General features: G+C 46.7%; 1 protein-coding gene across 2 annotated transcripts in view; it reads right to left on the bottom strand.

Moving 5' to 3' along the window:
- Positions 1-18,982, bottom strand: part of Dpf3 (double PHD fingers 3) — a 297,152-nt gene extending 278,170 nt beyond the window's left edge. For both annotated transcript variants that reach the window (XM_008849803.2, XM_008849804.1), the window contains exon 1: positions 18,929-18,982. In XM_008849803.2, the coding sequence (XP_008848025.1) occupies positions 18,929-18,960 (32 nt within the window). In that variant the 5' untranslated portion in view covers positions 18,961-18,982. The remainder of the gene's footprint in view (positions 1-18,928) is intronic.
- Positions 18,983-24,808: the final 5,826 nt, after the last annotated feature.

Raw genomic sequence — 24,808 nt, 5'->3', positions numbered from 1 at the left:
AAAAATAATATTTTTTTTTAAAAAGTTGTCCTCTGAGCTCTACCTGCATGCTGTGGCACAGGAGTGTGTACACATACATACACATGTACACACACACATAAATGTAATAAAAATATTTTCAAGAACATGTAACACAGGAAACCAGGACCAGGATCCAGTTCAACCCCTCTGTTAGGGAAATGATTAGAAGTCTCAGTCCATCTTGTTAGATGACACAGAATCACAGCCCATGAAGCCAACTTCCCCTAAGTTTGAGTGCTTCCCAGGAATTGCTGCCAAATTGAGGCACCACTCAGAATGTCTGCCTAGGGAAGAGTTCCCACTTTACCTTCTGTTCATAGACACCCCAACACTACCATTCAGTCAATCGGGGTTTTTTGGCTGTCTTCACCACAGTCCTCCCCGCCTCACCTTCCTTGCCCCAGAAAAGAGGGTCCCCTTTTCTGGGTGATGCTCCTCCAGCATCACCCTTTACAGAGCCTACCCAAGTTCCCAGAGTCCTAAAGGTAGATGGGAGCCCACCTCCTCCTCATCACTCCCATAGCTCTGCTTTCTTTCTCATCAAGTCACTGACCAGGCACAATGTGGCTTAGCTTCTGACATAAAACAAGGTGTACCTGTATAGGGTAGTGCTGTGTAGACATCTATCCCCTCTCTTCTCCTGGCAAAGACCCCTCCTGCCTTACCCTTCCCTGGGGAACCATTGGCTATTATGGATGCTGGGGGAGAGGGAGTCATTAGTCCCTGTGCTCCAGTAGATGGCCCTGGTTAAGCTCAGTGGCTCACAAAAAAACACAAGGTATGGTGGGACATACCTCTAATCCCAGCACTTGGGAGGCAGAGGTAGGCTGATCTCTGTGAGTTTGGGGCCAGGTTGGTCTGCATAGTGAGACTCTGTCTCAAAAGATATAAAAGCAGAAGGGGGACTTGCTGAAGGGGAGTAACCAAGGCGGCAGGGGGGTGAGAGGGTTGCAGGTGAGTATGATAGGAATGCATTATATAAATGTATGAAATTGTCAAAGAATACATTTCATTAAAAAAAAGAAACTCTCTGACCTGGAACAATCTCTTAGCACCTGGCATGCCCTGGAAGATCGATCTCTCTCTCTCTCTCTCTCTCTCTCTCTCTCTCTCTCTCTTTCCTCTCTCTCTCTTCTCTCTCTCTTTCTCTCTCTCTCTCTCTCTCTCTCTCTCTCTCTCTCTCTCTCTCTCTCCCATCTGTTTTACCTTTTCCTCCCTACTATTCCACTCCACATTCATGAATCCAGCAGACCCTCCTTAGGGACAAAGCCAGCATACTCTTCCCTTCCTTTTGTGTCCCATTAGTGCTTTCTGATGACAGTGCTTGTCCACAAAGCAAGGGAGAAGGCTATAAATGGGAAGCAGAGTCAGGCATCTAGGGTCAGAAGGAAGCCCAGGCTAAAGGCATAAACCTTGGCATGCAGCAGTTAAGTGGATTATTCCTGCATCCTCAGCCCAGAAGCCCTGGGGCAGCTTAGCTCTGAGTCAAAAAATGAAATAGGAAACAGAGAGGAAAAGAAAAGGAAACAGGTTACTGGTGGGACTTTTCTTCCTGGGGATTTGAAAAGCTGCAGAAGTAGAGGCCCAAGGATAGATGCTGGGAGATGGGGTTGCCCTCAAATGCCAGCTCCGGGTCTCTGAGAGAGATGCAGCTGTTTTAGAGTTCCATGGCATTCAGACTGGTTTATCTGGGTGGCTCAGGAGACAGGTACTTGGGGTAGCCCTGGGCATTAGTGAAGATGGTCCCATCCATCACCACTTCTGTGGGTCTGTATTTCCCTATAAACTGAAAACATTCTGGGCAGATAAAGGGCAAGAAAGAATCATCACCAGAAGAGGGGTCAATACTACTGGGTCCTCTCAGTTTGACAGATCATAAAATAAGAAAACAAGAGTCTTATTACTCCAAGAGCTAGCTAGGTCTCAGAAGGACTCCAAAATTCAGACTCTCAAGCCAGAGTGGCTCCATCCCTCTCAACACTGGCTGAAATCTCCAGTCTTTATCCTAATGCCCCCAGTAGGCTTCGGGCTAGGGAACTTAGGGAACTTTCCAAATTTCATACAACTCTATAGATCAGTGTTCATCCCACTGCCCTGTGTATCACTGACCTATAAGAGAATGGTCCAAACCTGTTTCCCATCCCCCAGAGATATGTGTAATTAGATAAAATTAGGACAGAATATGTATAAGTATCTGTCATACTGGGATGGCAGCCCAGAAAGGAAAAGAGTACCAGGAACTGGACAACCCTGTGTGCCCCTCGGTACTGAGGGGCTGTGTACTGGGCAGAGCTACCTTCAAGAGCAGGTGCTAATGACCTTTCTGATAGGCACTTTTGTTCAGCTCTGCCTCTACAACCTGTATTTTGTGTGATGTCAATGTTTTTCTAACTTTCCAACAGAAAAAGATTCAACAGACCAGGATCTGGACTAAAACTTAACTCTTGGAGTCTGACTCCTTCTCAGGCCTTCATCTTCCAAACCCAAAGTTGAGCCTTCTTCCAATAACCCACACCACAGAAGGATCTGGAGAGTGGTGACACACAAGACATGCAGGAGTTTCACTCACAGGTCAGTGTCTCTCCTGATGTGAGAAACAGAAGGACTCACATGACCCCAAACTATCTTTTCATCCTGGTCTTCATGAAGCTGTCTGCACTGGACACAGCAGGGACCCTGAGCCACTGGAGTGTTTGTCCCAACTAGGCATTCACACTGTGAAAGTGCACTGAAGGCATTCTCTCAAGAAGACGTAACTCTGCTATGGCTGGGCTGAAGTGACCTCCAGGGCTTGATAGAACAAGTAGGGAGCTCTCGCCAGAATTCAGTCTCAGGCTCAATCATGACAGGGCTCAAACCTGCTGCTCTTCTTAATCTTTGCATGTCTGTGTATGAGTGTGTGTATGTATATGTGTTTGCCTGCATGTATGTAAGTGTACCACATGTGTGCAGAGCCAGCAGAAGCCAGAAGATAGTGTTAGATCCCCTTGGAACTGGAATTATGGACAGTGGTTAGATGCCACGTAGGTGCTGGGAGCAAAACCCAGGTCCTCTGCAAGAAGAGCAAGTGTTCTTAACCACTGAGCCATCTCCCCAGGCCCTGCTTTTCTCAATCTTAAAACCCAAAAATGGGTTAAGGATCTATTTCAATTGGTAGAGGGCTTGCCTAGCATACATGAAGCCCTGGGTTTGATCCCTAGCACATTAGCACATTGTACACTAGGCCTGGTGATACATGCTTATAATCCTAGCACTTGGGAGGAGGAAGCAAGCAGATCAAGAGTTTAAGGCAATCCTCCATTACATAGTAAATTCAAGGCCAGCTTGTGCTGCATAAGACCCAGTCTCATAAAACAAAAACTAAGCTGGGTGTGGTGGTACCCATCTTTAATCCCAGCATTGGAAGTCAAAAACAGGTGGATCTCTGTGAGTTGGGGGCCAGTCTGCTCTACATAGTGAGTTCCAGGCCAGCCAGTGCTACTTAGTGAAGAGGAAGAGGGGGAGGGGGAGAGGGAGGGGGAGGAAGGGGAGGAGGAAAGAGAGAGGGAAAAAAGGTTTACCTTTGCTTTCTAAGACCAAAGAAGGAGGCTGAACATTGTGGTGCACGCCTTTAATCCCAGCACTCCAGAGGCAGAGGCAGGCAAATCTCTGTGAGTTCAAGCCCAGCCTGGTCTATAGTGAGTTCAGGCCAGCTGGGACTAAAGGGAGACCCTGTCTCAAAAAGACCCAAAAAAAGGCCCAAAGACAGAAAGCCTAGCTGTTTATATGAAGCAGAACAAATGGCATGACCCTGAAACACAGCCACACCCCCTACATGTAGGCAAGTCCAAACCTGCATCTGTTTTCTGGCACCTGAAATTGAAGGATCTTTAGAGGGGAATTCTATTGCCTTTCCCAAAGCCCTAGTGTTGAAGTAGAGAATGAGAAACAAGCCAGGTCTAAAGACAAGCAGAGCAGAGTGCCTGGCCTCCTGGTTTCATCCACTCATCTATTCCACACCTGTTCACCAAATGCCTGCTAGGATAGGTGCTAGGGACAGAAGGCACAGGCAGCCGCTGTCTGTGACCTCCAGAGCTCTACCCTGTAACCAGTCACAGTTAAGTATTTCCACAACTGAGAGAGAAAAGCATGTGCAGGGCTGAGGGCCCCAGGGCAGGTGTGAACAACACAACCTGAGGGTCAGCAAGGGCTACACTGGGGAAAGGGAACCTTGGGTTGTCCAGAGGGGACAGGCAGGTATGTACCTAGTGCATCTGGAGGCAAGCTGGGGCTAAAGGATCATTGAACTGCTGACCTGAAACAGTCATAAGCAACTTACAGAGATGATAGGCAGAGGATGCAGGAGAAAGGGCTGCCTTTACACAGAGACACAGAACATCCTTCAGGCAGACGTGGTAGTACACAGTTATAATCCCAGTCCTTAGGAGGCTAAGGGGGTACTGCTGCTAACTTCAAGGGTAGCCTGGGCTACAGAAAAAGACCTATCTCAATAACTAATTAAAGTGTCAGACTGAGAATTTCACCCACATCTCTGATGCTGAGACTGTCACCCTGGAGATTGTACATCTGCAGGGCATCCATGGATTGACTCCTTGAAGACTGTCAACTCCATAAAGCTATATACAGAGATTCACACCGGGGTACATCTATTTCTAAGGAGCTGGCCCACAACTTCCACAAGATTCTTGAAAGGGTCAGTGACTGCCACAGAAGGATGAAGAAGAAATACCCAGCAGAACACTGAGCAGTGTGAGCACTTGTCCACAGTGCTGAGACCAAGCTCCCCTCAGTGTCTCCTGCCTGTAGCCAGGTTCCCACACAGAAAGGGCAGATAGGGTTTCCAAACTGAAAGAGCAGGGAGGAGAGGTGCACTCCGGTATAAGAAGACAGGAAGGAAAGACCCAAACAAATACCTATGTGTAATGAGCATCAAGCACTGGACTAGATTTTTTTAAATCTTAGGGCCCAGGGAAGAATATCTTCCCAGGCTCCTGTTCCCTGGACCAAGACTGCAAATCAAAGTCCCTAAATGTAGACACAAAGTCACCCAGGGCAATTCACCACAATCTGCAGATCAGGCTCAAACTTTAGCTGGCAGTTGCCTAGCAACAGGTAACCCTGAAGACACATTACCAAACCCAGATGCCAAAAGGGCATTTTGTAGACACACTGGTTCTGAAAATTAGTCTGCATGCAAACCTGTATGACAGACCTCTGTGGGGTTGTTGGGGGATGGTATGGACCCTGTAGTGCAAAGGATGCTGAGTTGGGGAGCCAGGATGCTGGGCAGATAGATGTGCATTTACCCACCACCGGGGAGTAGCAGACAGAGAAGGCAATAGGTATATCTTCAGATCATACTGGCAATTACTCTGCCAAGAAGTTGCCAAGCAGATTCCAGATGTGCCTAAGTGCCTAAATAAAGAAGCAATATGGGGGCTAGAGAGATGGCTCAATGGTTAAGAGTGTTTACTGCTTGCTCTTGCAGAGGACCTGAGTTTGGTTCTGACCATCCACCTGGCAGCTCATAACCATCTGTAACTCCAATACCAAAGAATCTGAATCTTCTGGCCTCTGTGGGCTCCTGCACACACATGGTGCACATAAACTCATACAGGCACATGCACATATAAAATTATAAATCTTTTTTAAAAAGAAGAAACAGGAATCCACAGCATGAATACTAGGGTGAACCTATCTCCACCCTGCCCTAAAGTCAATACCCTGCAGCAGTGCTAAGAAATAACTTTGCCAGGTATGGTGATACACACCTGAAGTCCCAGTTACAGGGGAGGCTGCAGCAAAGCATCACCTGAGCCAGGCCTGGGTATCATAGTAAGAATCTTTTTTTTTTTTTTTTTTTTTTTTGTCTTTTTGAGTCAGGGTCTCCCTGTAGTCCCAGCTGTCCTGGAACTCACTATGTAGACCAGGCTGGCCTCGAACTCACAAAGATCCGCCTGCCTCTGCCTCCCAAATTGCTGGGATTAAAGGCATGCACCACCACGCCTGGCCCCATCTTTTATTTTTAAAAATAAAATAAAAATAAACAACGCTGAATTATGTGAGGCTAGGATGGACAGGATGATAGTACTACAACTCAAAGTGAACCCTCCAGGAATCAGGTTTTAGCCAATGCACCTCTAGCTCACACTCTCAGAGAAGCACAGAAGAGACAAAGGGGCCTCACCTTCCACAATTAAGAATTTCTGGCAGGATGTGGTGGTGCACACCTTTAATCCCAGTACTTGGGAGGCAAAGGCAGGCAGATCTCTTTGAGTTTGAGGCCAGCCTGGCCTACCTTGTGAATTCTAGGTCAGCTGGGGCTACAGGGAGACCCTGTCTCAAAAAATCAAAAGACCAAAAAAAAAAAAAAATTTATTTTCCTCTTTCATTTCTTTTTTTTTTTTTTCTTTCTTTTTCTTTCTGTTTTTAATGAAAAGCTCAGTAATTCCTTCATCTAAGAGTCAGGTGAACCTGAGTTTCCTAAGACAGAGTCTCTAATCCAAACCATCACAGCATCTACCACTAGGATCTTCTCTGGAATCCATCCTCCCATCTCTGGAATGGTCTTGGGGACAGGGGTAAGGGGCAAATAAATACACCCATCTGGAAGCTATTCAGGAAAAGTAAACGCGGAAGTCAAACAACAACAAATAAGGCAGATATAAATCCAGATAAAATATTAAAATCATTAAATGGCTGCTGCTCCCTGAAGATTGGGAAAAATGAAGAGAGTTAATTAAAAGCAATCTCCATGCACTGCTGAGCCCCGGCCAGCCCTGATAAATCAACAGCTGGGGCTGCTGTGGAGAGTAGACAGAGGCCTGGGGTGGGGTGGGGGGGGGGCGGCTGGCCAGGGGAGGGTATCTGTGCCACAGAGATGCCTGTGAGGTGACTTGAACACGGGGACTGAAGTTTCATGTTTTATTAAATATTTTATAACCACTGAATAAAGTTGTTCTTTAGAAGGAGAGAAAATTACGGGCTGAGCGAAAGAGGATGGGGGAGATAAGAATGAAGAAGTATTGTTTGATTTCAAACACACTTCGGGCTGTTGACTGGGACATTTCTGATACTGTCCCCAAATACAATGGCAATGAATCATTCTAAAATCTCTCTACAAAAACTTGGGGCATGTTGCAAGGATTTGGGGAGAACAACCAATCAGAGAGGGGATGATATAGAAAAGAGATGGAGGTGGGAAAGATATGGAAAAGAGGCAGAAAACAGACGTAAAAGACTTTCAAAATCCCTGTGGCTGATCTAAGCCAGACTTTTAACATAAAGCTAAAAGGTCAGCAAAAATGATGGCAACTCTTTCTTCAACTTCACTTTTTTGACCTCCTTATCTGCAGTCAGGTAAAGTTTCGGGTATTTTTATTATTTTTAAATGCTCGGATTTTTCAGGCCCATTTTAAGTCCAAACACTAGCAATTTTTTAATTGTTAGACGACCAGACTCTTCTCTTCTACGGGAGACCTTCAGCTCTTCCTTGATGAAAATATAACCAAGAGAAATGATGGGGGCAGTGTTTTTTTCTCCTCCATAGAATTGGGCCTGGAAAGGGAGTGTGTGCATGGGGAGACATAAGGACTTATGCATTTGGATATGCATTTTAATTAGGTGGACAGAAGCAGCCGCCTGTTAATTTTTCTTGCTTGTTTCTACTTAGCATTCATCACAGGCAGAACCACCATAGAGCGCTCCCATGATAATAGATGGTTCTGCATTGGCTAAGTCCTCAGGGAAAATAATTAGCAGGAGAGAATATATTCTCTCCACTCCCAATGCCCCGGCCACCCTGCTCTCCCCCATCCCCAGCAGCAGTTGCCTCCCCTCTCCCCACCCCATCACCCCCCAATGACAGTAGTTTCCCTAGGAGAAGCCCAGGAGAATAGTCAGCCTCCTCCTACTCCACAGGCTTTTACTTTACCCCACCAAAGAACAAGAGTCTGGAAGGAAAAACAAACTAGCGGTCCTTCTGGAAATGGAAGCTCCTAGATACAGGGAGGGAGGCCAACTGTATGCAATTAGCATTTGGTCAGGACAAGATGAAGGCTGCTCCTAAGTCAGCTCCAATGAGACCCTTCCCTCTGGGCTCAACAAAGATGTGTGGACAGTCATTGGTTGAGAATGATGGAAACAAGGATGGCTTTTTACTTTATTTGCTTTCATTAAAGGATCTTTGTAACTTGTAGCAAGTTTGCATCTGAAATCTCTCCAAGGCTGGGAACCAAGACATAACTTGATGATTCTGATGCATCAGCCCCAGCATGGAGTTCTGTAGTCTAGTTTTCTATAAGGAATACATTCTTGTCACTGACTCCTATGTCAACAGTTTTGCCTTCCTCATTCACCAGCAGAGGTTAAGCTCCAACTGCCCTTCACACCCTCTCTCTTTGACCATCTTGGTGGAGGGAGCTAGAGCTTGGCTGAGGACCCAAGACCACATTACAAGGAAAGCATTCCTCTCTGCCCACTGACCTTCCATTTGTGCTGGTTTTGTAGACAGACTAAGTTCATGGCTACCAAGGGGAAATGGGGGCTTATCCTCTAACCTGTGTGAAACCTAGACCATGTGAAAACCCCTCTAAGCTATTGAGTCACAGAGGGATGAGCAAGGTTGTATTTCCTAAGAAACAGTGATTAGATACGATGCCAATGACCTGTCGAGTTTCAATCTTTTAAATAATGTACCATGGTGGTATAGATCTATAATGCCAGTTACTCAGGAAGCAGGCACAAAGACCCTCCCCGCTACACAAAAAGACAGACCATGTGAAAACCCCTCTAAGCTATTGAGTCACAGAGGGATGAGCAAGGTTGTATTTCCTAAGAAACAGTGATTAGATACGATGCCAATGGCCTGTCGAGTTTCAATCTTTTAAATAATGTACCATGGTGGTAAAGATCTATAATGCCAGTTACTCAGGAAGCAGGCACAAAGACCCTCCCCGCTACACAAAAAGACTGGCTTGCTTCTTGACTCAGTTTTTTTTTTTTTATTGTTGTTGTTGTTGTTTTAATTTCTTGTGGGTTTTGTGGGGTTTTGGACTGTTGTTTTGTTTTTCTAAGACAGGGCCCATATCCCAGGCTAACCATTAACTTGCTATAAGGGTGGCCTCGAACTCCTAAATCCTCCTGCAATACTGAATAATGGGATTATAGGCATGTGTCACCATGCCCAGTTTATGCAGCACTCGAAATCAAACACAGGGCTTCCTGCATGCTAACCAAGCATTCTACCGTCTTTAGCTCATGTTTGTTTTATTGAGACAGATTCTCATTCTGTATACCATCCTCGCCTGGAAATCCCAAGCTCTAGAATTATGCCACCACATCTGTGAGCCACCACTTTTGACTCTGAATCTGTCCCATCATCCCAGATGATCCTTCCCTCCCCACCACCCTTGTCAGCCTCCCCCATAAGGAGTCCTTACCCTAATGGCAAAAAGGGGACAGGGAGTGGGGCGTGGTGGCACACACCATTAATCCCAGCACTCAAGAGGCAGAGGCAGGTGGATCTCTGTGAGATAGAGGCCAACCTGGTCTACATAGTAAGTTCCAGGCCATCTTGGGCTACAGATAGACCCTGTCTCAAAAAGACCAAAACGGGGGGCGGGGGGCACCACACCACAGGGCTAATCTTTGTAGCTAAGGATGGGAGGAATCTCTGGGTTCACATTTTCCAAAGCATTTAATCCTTAAACACTAGTGGTATGCCTGAAGAAGAGCTGGTCACAAGGCCAAATTCTATAAACTATAAGCATTGTTTAAAGTGTTGTAATGTAGGGACCACCAGTAGCATCTAGAAAGGTAGCCTCTGAATTTTTAGAGTTCAAAAATGAACTTGGGCCTCTACCCAAAGAACTGAAGACAGAGACTCAAGCAGTTACTAATACAAATGTTCAGAGCACCTTTTTTTGCAACAGCCAAGGCGTAGAAATGGCCAAGTGTCTACTAACAGATAAATGGATAAACAGAATGTGGACTATACATACAGTGGCCATAAAAAGGAATGAAGGTCTAATATACACTACAACATGGATGGTTCTTGGAGACTTTGTGCTGAGTGAAATAAGCCAGACACAAAAGGGCAAATACTGTAAGATTCCATGCATATGAAGTCCTTATGCAAAAGGAAAAACAATGCTTCTAGCTGTAGGAAGCAGGGAATGGGGGGAAAGTGCATTTATTTGCTTGCTTGTTTGGTGCTGAAGATTGAAGCCAGGACCTTGCCCACACTAAGCACCTGCTCTACCACTAAGTGAAACCCCCAGCCCAGGAAGTTACTGTTTAATGAGTACATATAAAGTTTTATTTGTAGTGATGAAAAAGTTCCAGAAATAGTGATAGTAGCTGAACAATAATTATAAATGGATTTAATGCAGGCCAGCAAAATGGCTAAGTGAGCAAAGGCGCTTGCTGCAAAGCCTGACAACCTGAGTTCAGTGCTGGGGACTCACATAGTAGAGAGAGAAAACCGACTCCCACAAGCTGTCCTCTGACCCAACACAAGTACACAGTGGTAACTGGTGTACCCACACATACACAATAAATAAATATACATATAAGCAGGGCGTGGTGACACATGCCTTTAGTCCCAGCAATCAGGAGGCAGAAGCAGGTGAGTTCAAGGCCAGCCTGGTCAACATAGTGAGTTCCAGGCCAGCTGGGGCTACAGGAAGACTGTCCCAAAAAGAAAAAAAAAAAAAAAAAAAAGGAAGGAAGGAAGACAGACACATATAAACATATAAATAACTTCTAAAATGTATGTAATGTGGGTCTGGAGAGATGGCTCAGTGGTTAAGAGCACTGACTGCTCTTGCAGAGGACACGGGTTCAGTTCCCAGCAGCTACACAGCAGCTAACAACAGCCCATAACTTCAGTTCCAAAGGATCTGACACCTTCTTCTGATCTCTGCAGGCATTGCACAACATGATGCACTTATATACATGCAGGTGATATACAAATAAGAAAATTAAAATAGGTCGGGCATGGTGGCACACAGAGGCAGGCAGATCTCTGTGGGCTTAAGGCCAGCCTGGTATACATACTGAGTTCCAGGACAGCTAGGGCTATAGGGAGACCCTGTCTCAAAAAGACCAAAAAAAAAAAAAAATCAGTAAATAAATAATAAATAAATATTAAAATGTATGTAATGCCACTGATTGCATGCTTTAAAACTATACATTTTATATCATGCATATCTTATCCCAATTTTTAAAATGTGACTCTGCTGAAGGTCAGAGAAACTATTTCATTTTTCTCTTGGTTTAAGTCCTAGAATTTACATCCTGGCTTCTGTGCATTTGCTAATGAATTCTGCAATCTCTTCTTCCTTTAGGCTTGTATAAAATTACCAAGGGAGATTTCAACCACAGAAAAGCCTGATAATAATCTCCCAATGGAATCTGGGGTGTCAATAAAGGGAAGACTGTGGATTCCAATCTAGAGCCTGCTGATGCCCACACAGGTGCAGGCCAGCCTCCAGGAGTCCATTGAGAGAGGTGCCTCTGTTTCCCCAAGAAGTAGCACCAGTCACACTAGCTCAGTGAGACATCAGTACAGGCCCATTAGCTTTAGGCCACTCAACAACCAGGTTCATGTGCTTTCAAAAATGAAAGGAAAAGGAGCACTTTATTTCAATGTCAGTTGGGATGGAGACCATGGTAAAAAGATGGCAGGAGACACTATGGCTAAATAAATCCAGAGGATCAGCTGAAGGCTTGAACCCCCTTCTCTCTCTAAATCCCACTCCCATAGTGAGGATCAAATCCAGAGCCTCACACATGCTAGGCAAGCACTCTGCTACTGAGCTACAACCCCAGTCCCCACGCAACACTTTCTTTTTTTTTTTAATTTTTAAAAAAAATATTTTATTTATTATTTTTATTTTATGTATGAGTATATTGCCTACATGCAATGCCTGTGGAGATCAAAAGAAGGTGTCAATTTCCTGAAACTGGATTTACGAATCGCTGTTAGCTGCCACGTGGGTACTGGGAACCAAACCTAGGTCCTCTGCAAGAGTGGCAGGTGCTCTTAACCACTGACCCATCTCTCCAGCCCCACAACACTTTTTAAAAAAGAGAGGACATGTTCTTAGTAATTCTACTCCTTTTTCACAACCAGAACCATTTATCTGAGTGCTTTTAAATAGCTAAATAGGCCAACAGGTTTTCTAGCTCCTCTTTCCTTTCTCCTGGTCTCTGGGACAATGCTAAGAGCCCACATTCTAAACAGCTGGCTGGTCTGGAGCTCAGCCTTAGGCCCTGAGAAGGGATGGGAAGATCCATCCAGCCCATGTGGCAAGACTGGACCCCAAAGAGTGGAACTCCAGAAGGGCCTCCCAGTCTTACAAGGCTCCCCTGTAGCAACACTTTACAACACTCTGGCCATTAACTGTCCTCCTCTTCCTAAGAGATCACAGTAAGAAGTTTTTGACTTGGAAGGAATTACGGAATCAAATTCATCTCCTCCTCTTATAGGCAAGGATAGAGGCCAGGTATGGTGGCACAAGGCTTTAATCCGAACACTTGGGAGGCAGTGGCAGGCAGATCTCTGACTGAGTTCAAGGCTAACCTGGTCTACATAGGGAGTCCCCAGCCAGCCAAGGCTACATAGTGAGACCCTGTTTCAAAAACAAAGACAAGAGATTGAAGAGATGACTCAGTGGTTAAGAGCACTGGATGGTCTTGCAGAGGATCAGGGTTCAAACCCAAGCATTCCCAAGGCAGCTACCAACCATCCATAACTCCAGTTCCAGGGGATCTAATGCCCTCTTCTTTCCTCTGAGGACATTGCACGATACAGGTGCCCTCACACACATGCAGGCAATACATGCATACACATAAAATAAAAATAAATAAAATATTTTTTTAAAAGAGCAAGACAAGAAATAGGAAGCTCCGGGAAGGTATGTATCAAGATGGCAGAACTAGCTGGTGGTAGGGCTAGAAGCCAAGCACAAGGCTCTGGGTTCCTCTCCTGAGCCTTCTTCACCTCCTTTACCCCTAAGTCACCAAAGCTGTTGAAGACCACTCACTGGTGAGACAGGAACATAGCAGGAGACAGTGAAGAGTTTAGGCAGAAGAGTTTAGGGACAGGATAATTTTTTCTGGTAGAGATTTCAACTGCAGATAACACAAACAACAGATTTTCAAGATGAATAAGAACCACAAAACACCTCATCACCTCACAGCAACCTGAGACAACCACAGTCCCTGGATTCTGGGAGGAAAGACAAGCAAAGGAGGATCAGATGTGTGCCATTATTATTGTTCTCCAGACTCACCAGGCCTAGGTGCTGGAGGCCTCAATGGGGGTTATTTGAACCCCATTATTAGGAGCTCTGAGTCTAAACCCCTCGCCCTTTCCCTGCTTCCACATAGAGTCCCTTGCCACTACACACACTCTACTATTCACAAACACACAGCCCAGACATTCACTGTTTCTCTCTCCCCGTCCCCCACCAACGCCTCCAAACCACTGCTTTTAAAACTCTAATGCAAATCACAGGCTTCAAAAACCTTCCCTTAGTGACAGTTTTATGATGCTAGCTCCATTCATCCATATGGTTTGACAGACTGTGAAACACCAGTAACCCGACCAATAAGAAAAACAAATCACAAAGACACCACCTCACCTCATCTCTCCCTAGTCACTCCCACAATAGAAAACTTGGGAACTTGAAATGGCCCATCCTATCTGGCTCTTGTGCAACTACCATCTCTTCAGAAGTGCAGACCACACTGTGGTTTCATCCACTCATTCATCCACTCCTCTCACCACCCCCAGGCTGCTCTTTATCTCTCCTTGTTAAATACCTTCATAGTTAAAAAAGACTATTTAAAACTAGGGTCATGCTTACATAAGACTCCTGATGGAAAAGTTGGGTAAAAAATATTTCAGTGGTTGTGGGATGTTTTTGGCCAGAGGTTTGCCACATTTGGCTACACTTCTGCCTTCTAGTGACTTTCAAAACACTCAAAAACCACAAAAGTTACTTTACAGAGATCGGGACACTAAACAGGCCTGGAGCCTGGTACCTTTTTCTGCCTCCGCCTCCACCTCCACTAACATCAGCAGGGCTGCACTTTGAAAAATGAGACAGCAGCCTCAGTTTCCGTTCTTTTTTTGGGTGCATGCTCAAAACAAAGCATGCTGAGCATGCATTATATTCTTGGCATTGATCTGAGAGAATGGTTCTAAAACAGCTTGTGATATTAAGGCTTTCCTCAGCTGTATACAAATCCCAGCTACCTGAGTGATTCCAAAATGTCAGAGGAAGATGTAGATTCCGCTCAGCTTTATGGATCTAAGCAGCCCCGGTGACACTGGCCATCTCAGATGTCCTCCAGGAGGTCTGCAGGCCAGGTTAATTTCAGTTTATCCTGTAACAACACCTTCACTTATGTTCTGGGAGAAATTGATCTCCTTTATGGGAACCATCATCCTACTAGAAAAATAATGTGTGCTAATGAAGTTTGGAGAATGTAGGGCTCTTATTTTTAAATGGTGGCAACCAGAAACAGAGTGAGGTGATTAGTCCTCAGGCATCTGATGGCTTCAAGTGTCTAAAGATCCTTCTCCATAAAGGATGAAAATAATGCCCATAAAAGGCTGCAAGTTCACAAAGTCTCAACCCCACTGCTCTCTACTTAGTCCCTGCTCATAACCCCCTCCTCAACCAAAATAGTCAAGACAAGATTAGGACCAGGAATGTGGCCCCCAAGCCCTTCCATCCTGATAGCTAAATTGGCTGCCCCAGCAAGCCTGAGTTCTGGCTTCTAACTTTCACATGTCCCCAAATCACTTTAGATTAGAGCATATAGTCCCCACATCAGAAAATGGATAGAAAGATGATGAGATTTGTGGTCCATCTATACATGAGGCATGTTGAATCTTGGGTAAGTAAACATTTACTTCTCTCAGAGTTGCACCCTTAATAATAAAGCAAAGATAGCAACACTTGCCTCCAAGCTAGGGTAACTGCTAACAAAGGACAGTTTTGATGCAACTGTGTACATGTATGTTCACAGTTAAAAGCATGACCAAATTATTTATAAACAAGCAATTGAGGTAAAGCCCTGTTACTCCTTTCTAAGCAGCAGTTATAATAGTTACAAATGTGCATAATCAAAACTGCACAACACGGGTGCACTTACACACATGCAGGCAATACACTCATATACATAAAACAATTTTTTAATGTGCATAATTAAGTCTGGCAAAAGGTGGCAGGCATTCCCAGGTAAGTGCATAGAAACCAGTTTTGATAACTTACTGAAAGAGTAAGCTGTTTAAAGTGCTGCTGGCAGGCTTGAGGGAAGATGATTTGCCTAAACTGGAATGTTAAGCTAAAAATTTATACTAAAATCATTATAAGGCCAGCCTCTAAGCCTGACTACCTGAATCCAATCCCCAGAACAACTCCTGAAAATTGTCCTCTGACTTCCACACATGCATTATGGCACCAGTACCCCCCCAACATACATATAAATACTGCTTTTGTAATTTAAGCATTATATTTCCTAAGTAGGCAGAAATCAATCAAAATACAATATGTGGCTTACACATATACCCTTATCAAATTCATATTTATGTTGCCCATACATGTTCACTTCATTCTACAGTCCTTACCTGTGTATATACAGGAAATGGTGACACCCACACATCTTCACTCAGAAAATGTAGCTGCTCAATTAAATAATGAGCAACCACATTTACACATCACACAAGCCCATCAGTACTGCTAAATTCTATTTGTCCAGATGTGACTGCTTGGTTGGGGGGGCCCACCTGCGGAGTTTCCTTTGTGATCTGGTCTGTCCAGGCAGCTCCTGTTTCTGCCTCTAACACCCTGTTGGGCAGTAACAAGATGTTAAAGGAGACAACAGAGAGAGAAGTCAGGCTGTCAGCTTCAGAGAGGAAGGGGTAAAAGGAAAAAGAAGGAAAAAGAAAGGAAGTTGAGGAGAGATCAAAGACAGTCAGGAAGAAAGCCAAACTGCCATGAAAGGCTATGTGTCTTCAGGAGCTTAGGACCCTACAGAATACCCCCAAAGCAAAGAGATTCTAATTGCACCATCCAGTCACCCCAGTGAATTGAATTATTGAATGCCCCACATGGAAAAAAGCTAACAAGATGAAAAGTAGTCCATAATCTGAGAAGGCAGAGCATTAAAGAAACCCGAGCTGGCTTCTTCCCTACACAGTAACTGCCACTACTTATCCCTTATCCCGGATCCTAGAGGAAAGCTTTGTTGACCAGTTTCTGCAGGGGGCATCGGTGATGCTGCCTTTTTGAGAGAGACTCTGGACGCACAAGGAGAAAATGCTAATGTTGAGCTCCGGTTCATTGTCAGGAGGGGCACACGAGGATAAGCACATAGCTCTCCAAACCCTTCTCCTCGCTCCTCCTCCTCCCGGCGCCCCCTTCCATCCCTTCGGCTCAATGTGTCACTGCGCTTTGTTCTAATTTAGTCCATGCATAATTTATTCACGTGTGTTTTGTTTCCTGATCAGCAACTTCTAAAAACAAATTAAATGTATAAGATGTTTTATTAAACAAGTTGTTTAAAAAATAATAAAAGCAGATGGCGTCAGTCTCCCAAATTACAACGCGTGTACTCCAGCATACAGAGTTTTTAAAACGTCCAGGGAGCAAAAGGCTTCGTTGACTGGGGTTATTGTTCACACACATCGCCCTCAGGGGAAGAGGTTGGCAGAATGGGGCGGCCTGTTATCAGTGACCACTCGACTCCCACCTACAGAAACAGGTAAGGGTGATGTATGAGCTCCCCTGTGCATGTGCCAATATACACTTAACAAATGCATCCCACGGCAACTGTTTCCAGTTATTACAGAGTACAAGTGTGATTTCAGAACTAATTTCACTAACTACCGGGATTGGCCACTTTCTTCTCGCTTCTCTATCCTTCCCGCGCCACACACACACACACACACACACCACGCACTTCTGTGTCAAAAAAAAAAAAGTGGAGCTAGCGGGGGACCCCTGGAGCGTGGAAATCCTGTGAGCGCCGGAGCGTAAGCCTGCTCCCGGGCATCCAGCGTATGGCTTTCCCAACAAGGAAACTCATAAAATAGATCTTTCTGATTTGAGTTTACCAGGTGGCATCACCCGGCCTTGTGATTTCAGCTGGAAATTAGGAAATTGCAAATCAGATGTGTAGGCTCGCTAGAAACTGCATCAGCGGTGTGGCGGCGCGCGCGAGCGGCAGCGAGGATGCGGAGAAGTTACGCCCATTTATTCTGCCATAAAACATTTTCTTTCTTAGGTGAAACGCTGTAGCGACCCAGTGCAATGCATCTGAGCTTTCGGGAGGGAACTGAAGCCAGGAACTCCTCTCGGATGAGGCTTGTCTTCCACTGTCCTCTTTACCGCAATATATCAAATCAGCTCGGAGACCAGGGACACCCCTACCCTGTTCCTTGTTACTTGCTGGAGATGGGCTGGTGCAGACACCGCGGGTTTCCTACACGGTCCTCCGCACGAGGAATCCCCCCTGCTGCTCCCCAAAGAGAACCAGGTTTTTTGACTCCAAGAGGAACCCGGGGTGGACGCAGACGCCCGGGGTGGAAAGAACAGGGTGGACCACCGCCACACACTGGGAAGAATTCGGCTCAAAACGCCGGAGCGCACCTTCCCCCTCCCAGGGGCTTTGATCCCCGCCGGGAAGTCCTGGTACCAGGGGCGCTGATCCGAAGCCCACGTCGCGCCGCGATTCCGAGGGATCCACCCTCTGGAACATCCCTGCCAATAGCGCCCCTTTTGGAGCGACACTAGTTTTCCGAGGCCACCCCCGAGCTCCCCGGTCGCCGGCGGACTTGGCGGCTTAACAGTTCCACCGACTGGAAGGAAGGAAGGAAGCCGAGATGAAGAGCAGGAGGAAGGCAGGCAGGCTTGGGCGATCGTACCTGGGGACCGGCCCCCTCTGTCCGGGATCTGGGCGTCCGCTCAAAGTCTCCCTGAGGCGGCCCGAGACACCTGCCCCTCGCTGTCGCGGGAAGCCAGCGCTCCCCGCTCAGTCTCGCACCCCCAACCGCCTCCGCCCGCCTCGGCTTTTCACCCGGAGCGGGCGAGCACACGACAGTCCTCAGACCAAGCCCAACTTAACCCGACTAGTTAATTGACTACAGCCAGTCCGCCACAATACGCAGACACACCGGCGACCGCCCGGAGCGCCTCCCTGATCCCCGGCAGCCGGGTAGAAGAGCCCCGGGCAACCACCTGGGCCCAGGACTCTGGGGACCCGCAGCTCCCCCCACGCCGTCCTCCCAACTCCGGAAGGTTTGCACAAACTCCCTGCGAGAGGTCGGAAGGCAGAGCGAGCGCCCTGCAAACTCCGGAGCCGCAGCCGCAGCCGCAGCCGCAGGTCCGCTCGCCCCCGCGGATGAGCCGCCCGGCGGGGGAGCCTCGGGGCTCTGAGCGCAGGGCTCCGGAGCGAAGGGCTCGGAGCGCACCCAGCCAGCCTGGCCCCGCGCTCCGTCCCGGGCTCCGCCGGCCATGCGCCGCGCTCGCCGCCCGGCGAAGCAGGGGACTCGGGGGACCTCGCTGTCCCCGAGCTGCCCACGACCCCCGGAGCTCGCAGCGCCGGAGCTCCGAGCTCCTACCGGCTGCCCGCCCCCTCCCCGCCTCGGTCCGCCAATTAAGCGGGATACAACTGTAACAATTTTCTTTTTGTTAATTGCATCTCCTGACATTTTTGCGCGCTGGGAGGAAAAAAAAAGATGAAGAAGTCAGAGCGGAAAGAAAAGAGAAGCAGGGCCACGGCCGGAGGCGCTGGCAAGCGCGGTGCCTGTCGCGACAGGCGCGCAGAAGGCGCCTTTTTTTCATATTGAAACCACGCGGAATATGTACATTTTTTTAGTCTTACTTACGCTTTCAGGGGGTTGTGAATGACAGTCGCCATTTTGCTACAATGTAACAGAATATTGTCTGTCTCAGAGTTCTAAAGGTTCGCTCAGGGGAAGCGGCGGGCCAATCAGAGCACGGGATACCGGCCTGCCGGCCAATCGGCGCGGCCGGCCACCAGGTGGGCGGGGCCTGCGCGGTGGTAGTTATTAGGGGAGCTGTCAAAGCCCAGAGGTCACTCCCTTTTGTAGAGCCCGAGAGCGAGCAGGTCTTAAAGGGGCAGTACCGCGTTAGCAGTTGCTGCTCGGGTGGGAGCCAGTGAAGATTCACGGGAGAGGCTCCGGGCTTAGTTTGGGTCCTTACTTTACTAAATAACTACGGAAGAGTTTGCGCTCCAGGACCGAAACATTTACGTCGTGCCATCCAAACCACCGAGCCCCATTCATTGGCTCCAGGCTCCGCAGCTCACCGTTTTTAACCCCCCACCCCCAGGGTCCACCACCGGGCTCCAGTGCCAAAGTTGGAAGGCTGCTGCTTCCTCCGAGAGACGACTCCACGTGTTCCTCCGTTTGCTAATAACGCTCTGGGTCCCGCGGCTGTTTGATATTCTGGTTCCCGAAGTGTTTTCTTTATCTCAGCCTCCTTCCTCCTGGGTTTCTTGGAAATGCCGCCACTCTTCCTGGCGACTCCAGGACAGCAGTTCACCTCCCCCGGGAAGGTCTCAGAGTCACTCTCCTGCAGCCCAGGCTTTCGTTACGTAATTCACGGATTGTCACTCTGCGCGGTACCCCACGACCACCGTCCCCCACCCTCACCAGAGAGCCACAGTGACCCGACACCCGCCCGCTGGGGAGCGGGGTGGGACATAGCGCCCCTTGGGAGGAGGGGTAGGGAAGATTTCAGGCAACTTTAGGAGCTGCTCTCTGCAGCTCGGGGAGCGAGGAACCTACAAGGTAAAAAGGTAAGAGCCTGAGCTGGGCGTTGCTAGAGTTACCGCGGGGAGTGACGCTGGCAGCACCTTTCTGGACTTAATAAGTGAAAAGAATTTGCAAGTAACAATCCGACTTGACTCGAGGCATCCCGAGTCGGCTCCTGCTTCTAGTGTGAACTCCACTGGAGAATCCTTGACAAAACCGGGAGATTCTGCGAACTCCGGAGCTTCCTCGGAGCACCCGGAGGCTCAGAGTGGGTGAAATCCCGTAGACGGCAGAGGCGTCCTTCGCGTTTGGAAGCCCGGCTACCATCCCATAGTTATTTAATCAGGTCGAATAGCTCGGGGGAGGGGTGAGAAAGAGAAAAGATGCCGAATTGCCAGTCCACACCTCTTGCCGGCTCGCTGCTCTCTAGGCAATGGATAAAGTAAAATACAATTACAAAGCAGTCCAGAACTTTACAACTACTGCTCCACGCGGTATGAGAGGTGCAGGTTAGCAGAGGTGAGTCGGTGTGTGCACAGGCTAGACATGTTTAACCCTTTCTATTAGTAGCTAAATTGAGTTCTGTTCTCTCTCCCTCCCCCTCCCTTCCCTCCCCCCCCAATCTCATTCATGACAGGGTCCTATGAAGCCAAAGCTTTGCACTACACAGAGAGACAAGCATGATGGTGCTCATTGCAAGTTCAAAACCAGCCTAGGCTACATATGGAAAGTCTGGGCTACACATGGAAACCCTGCCTCACCTTCCCCTCTACCACCAAAAATAAAATGGCCTTTTTTTTTTTTTTTTTTTGTACCTGATAGAAAATCATTTGACTGTTAACACAAGCTTTGATTTATAGTCTGAGATACAGAAGTTATATTTGGTTTTTATGTCCTAGATCAAAAGGACAAAGACTTTGGGCAGGATCTCCAAAAGCAAGGGGCTTACAGTAAACATGCTTAAAGGAGACCAGAGCCTTGACGAGTTTGAAAAATGTTAATGTCTAGCACCAAACAGTGCTGCACAGTAGGAATGTAGGCTCTGGAATCCATCTGCCCAAGCCTACACTTACCAGCTGGTGACATAAAGAATAGAGGAAATCCCAAGAAGATGACACAACAGAAAGTAACAATGTCTCACCACGTTAGTTTCTAAAACTTATTAATCCAAAAAAAGAGCAAATGAATATTACATAAATGTTTCCATGAAGGACAAATATATAACTACATGAACCTAAACCCCCCTTACTGATTGGACATCAAAACACTTTTTTTTTTTTTTTTTTTTTTGGCCTTTTTGAGACAGGGTCTCCCTGTAGCCCCAGCTGTCCTGGAACTCACTATGTAAACCAGGCTGACCTTGAACTCACAGAGATCCACCTGCCTCTGCCTCCTGAGTGCTGGGATTAAAGGCGTGCGCCACCACACCAGGCCAAAACACTTTTTTAAAAAAATCATATTCCTAAGACTAGCTCAAGAGGTTCAGCATCTGCCAAGCATGTGCCAGGCTCTGGGTTCAATCTGACAGAACAGGGAAGGAGGGAGGGAGACAAAGGGGGGATGTTCATTTCTAAAGTTATTAATCTCATATCTCATATATAAATACAAACCCTATCCTTTCCTTCTTGGTCTGACAAGCTAGGCAGGCTATTTGGAGAGCAAAGGGGACCCAGAATGGTCAGTTCTCCATCTCCCCTGATTAGCAGTGAGCTTATTGTCCAACATGGGACTACTGAGCACTTGAAAAGGGGCTAGTTCTGAGGTATGTCAAATACACACGTGATTTCATAGGCTTAGCACCATAAAAGCAGGTCGAATAGCTCATGAGTCTCAGAGAACTCCACACTGATGCTCTCTGGTGTATCCTTTCTGAACGCCTTGCTTAACTTTCATGCTTAAGCCTATATTAACCTTTTTTTTTTTTTTTTTTTGGGGTTTTTTAGTCAGGGTCTCCCTGTAGCCCAGCTGGCCTGGAACTCACTATGTAGACCAGGTTGGCCTTGAACTGACAGAGATCCACCTGCCTCTGCCTCCCAAGTGCTGGGACTAAAGGCATGCGCCACCATGCCCAGCTATTAACTTTTTTTTTTTTAGAAAGGGTCTCCCTGGCTGACCTGGAACTTGCTATGTAGTCCAGGCTGGCCCCCAACTCACTGCATCCAAGTGCTGGGATTAAAACCATGCACCACCACACCTGATTACTGTTTTGTTTTTACTGAGATGAGGGTCTCACTACATAGCCCAGGCTGGTCTCAAACTCACAGAGATCGGCCACACCTGGTTACTGTTTTATTTTTATTGAAACAGGATCTCACTACCTAGCCCAGACTGGCCTCAATCTCACAGAGACTGGCCTGCTTCTGCTTCCTAAGTGTCAGTATGAAAGGTGTGTGCCCCCACACCTCCAATTATATTAACATATCTTTATTAAATTGCCCCTCCAAAAAAACTATGAATTATTTTATATTGATCACATGTTGGAATGATATTTTGGGTTTACTAGATTAAACAAAATGTTAGCAAAACTAATTTCATCTATTTCTTTTTACTTTATTATTTTTTTATTTTATGTGTATGTGTGTATTGCCTGCATGTAAGTAAGTGCACCCGTGTCGTGCAATGCCCTCGGAGGTCAGAAGAGGCTGTCAGATCCCCTTGGACTGGAGTTATGAACAGTTGTTAGCTTCCATGTGGGTACTGGAATTTGAACCCAGGTCTTCTGCAAGAATAACCAGTGTTCTTAACCGCCGAGCCATCTCTCCAGCCCCCATATTTCTTTTTACTTTTTAAAAATGTGGCTACTAGGAAATGTAAAACTTGTAGCCCAGATAGTACTGTGTTGTTCAGCATTGTACCCAGGATAGAAGGGCAGGGTCCACTAACTCCTCCTGCATGGCTTTTTCTAACAGCATCAATGTCAGTTAGTCAAATGCCCCAGCCCAGCTCAAGTGCCACCCAGTCAAAGAATCGGTTAGGCTATGACTGGGGATCCAAGAACCTAAAGTAGAAAGGCATCCATCTCTGTCTACCCCCAAAAAGTTCTGAGGCCACCAGCAAAACTGATAAGATGCTTGCCCAAAAGCAGGGAGACGTGTTTCTATGAGAAAGGCTGTTTTTGTAGCACATTAAAATATGAAATAGGGGATGAGCTGAGGACATGCAGGTGCCCCAAACAGCCAAAGGGTCCATTTGAAAGAGGAAGTGTCACCCTCTTCTGTCCTCCGCGGGCATTGCACAATGTGGGTGCACTCACATACATGCAGGCAATACACTCATACACATAAAATAAAAATCATAAAATTTTAAAGAGGAAGTATGAGCCTCGCCTGATGGGTGGAGGCCTATAATTCTAACTACTCAGGAGACTGAGGCAGAAGAATAGCAAATTAAAGACCTACAGGGGCTACAAAGGGAGTTCAAGTCCAGCCTCGGAAACTTAATGAGACCATGTCACAAAATAAAAGGTAAAAGAAGTGCTGGGGCTATAGCTCAGTGCTACAGTGCCTGCCTAGCAAGGCTCTAGGTTCAACCCCCAGTACTCCCCACCATCACCAGAAAATAAAAAAGAGGTATGCCACAAAAGCAATCCAAAACACAAAATAAATGCAGTTCCTCAGGGCTCTGGGAGCTGGAAGACTTTTATTAAAAACAAGAACAAGCTCCCCTTCAATCTCTTCATCCATCCACAGCACAAGCAGTCATAGCCTTAGCAGGTGGTCTCCTGAGATCTAGAACCAGTTCTGGTATGTTCTAAGCACTGAGCTGAAGAGAAATTCTTTTGAAGAAAATGGGATATCAAAACTGTGGCCAAGGCATGGGGCTGAGGCTCAGTCAGTAGGGAGTTTGTCCCAGCACTCAGGAAGCACTGGGTTCAATCCCTAGCTCCACACAAACTGAGTGGCACATGCCTGTAATCCCAGCAATTGGGAGGTGGAAGCAGGAGGATCTGAACTTCAAAGTCATCCTTAGCTACATTGTGCATTAGAGGCCAGGCTGGAATACATTAAAAAAAAAAAAAAAAAGTGGGTGAAACTGGGCACGATGGTAGCTGCCTATATTCCCAGTACTTGGGAGGTAGAGGCAGGAAGATCAGGAATTCAAGTCCAGTCTTGGCTACATAGTGAGATTAAAGTCAGCCTGGACTTCATGAGACCTTAAGTAAAAAAAAAAAAAAAATTTTTTTTAATTGGGGCTGGAGTGGGACATGGTTGTACACACCTTTAGTCCCAGCACTCCAGATCCCTGTGAGACCAAGGCCAGCCTAGTCTACATAGAGAGTTCCAGGAGTTCCAGGTCAGCTGGGGTGACAAGAAGACCCTGTCTCAAAAAGCCCCCCAAAAAAAGTAAAAATGAAAAATAGGGGCTGGAGAGATGGCTTAGTAGTTAAAGAGCATGGACTGCTCTTGCAGAGGACCCAGGTTAGATTCCCAGCACCCACATGGCAGCTACCAACCATCAATAACTCTACCACTAGGGGCTCCAATTCCCTCTTCTGGCCTCGATGGACTTTGCAGGCACACCTACATGCTTGCATTTACATACATTCAGACAAAACTCTCATACACATAAAATAGAAATAAATAAACATTTACTAAATATAAGTAAAAATAAATGCAAAATAAATCCTGTAGCCTGCTTTTCTCTCTGCCTGGGGGTGAGAACAGAGGAGTTGCTCCCCTCCCAGTGTCTCAAAACACCTCCCCTAAATCAAGTTCTGGGTATGAGAGATGTTCCTAGGAGGAGGCCTATGAAACCTCCTATTTCAGGGTAGAATCAAATGGAAAAAATGCTTGCTGCTTCTCAGTAACTTCATTCCTTGGTTCATTCATTCATTTACCCTTGCACTGGGTCTCTCTCTTAGGGAGACATGGTACTAGGCACAGGTGGTGAGATAAAAATAAACCAGACTTGACAGCAATCTTAAAAATGCAATTCCCATCCATCTGCAGAGAAAATAAAGATTGTAGGCCCAACACTTCAAGCAAGCAA

The sequence above is a fragment of the Nannospalax galili genome, unplaced genomic scaffold, assembly GCF_000622305.1.
Source record: "Nannospalax galili isolate Female #2095 unplaced genomic scaffold, S.galili_v1.0 scaffold24, whole genome shotgun sequence".
Lineage (NCBI taxonomy): Eukaryota > Metazoa > Chordata > Mammalia > Rodentia > Spalacidae > Nannospalax > Nannospalax galili.
Note: the sequence above shows the minus strand (reverse complement) of the source record. Positions and strands in the feature narration are given on the sequence as shown.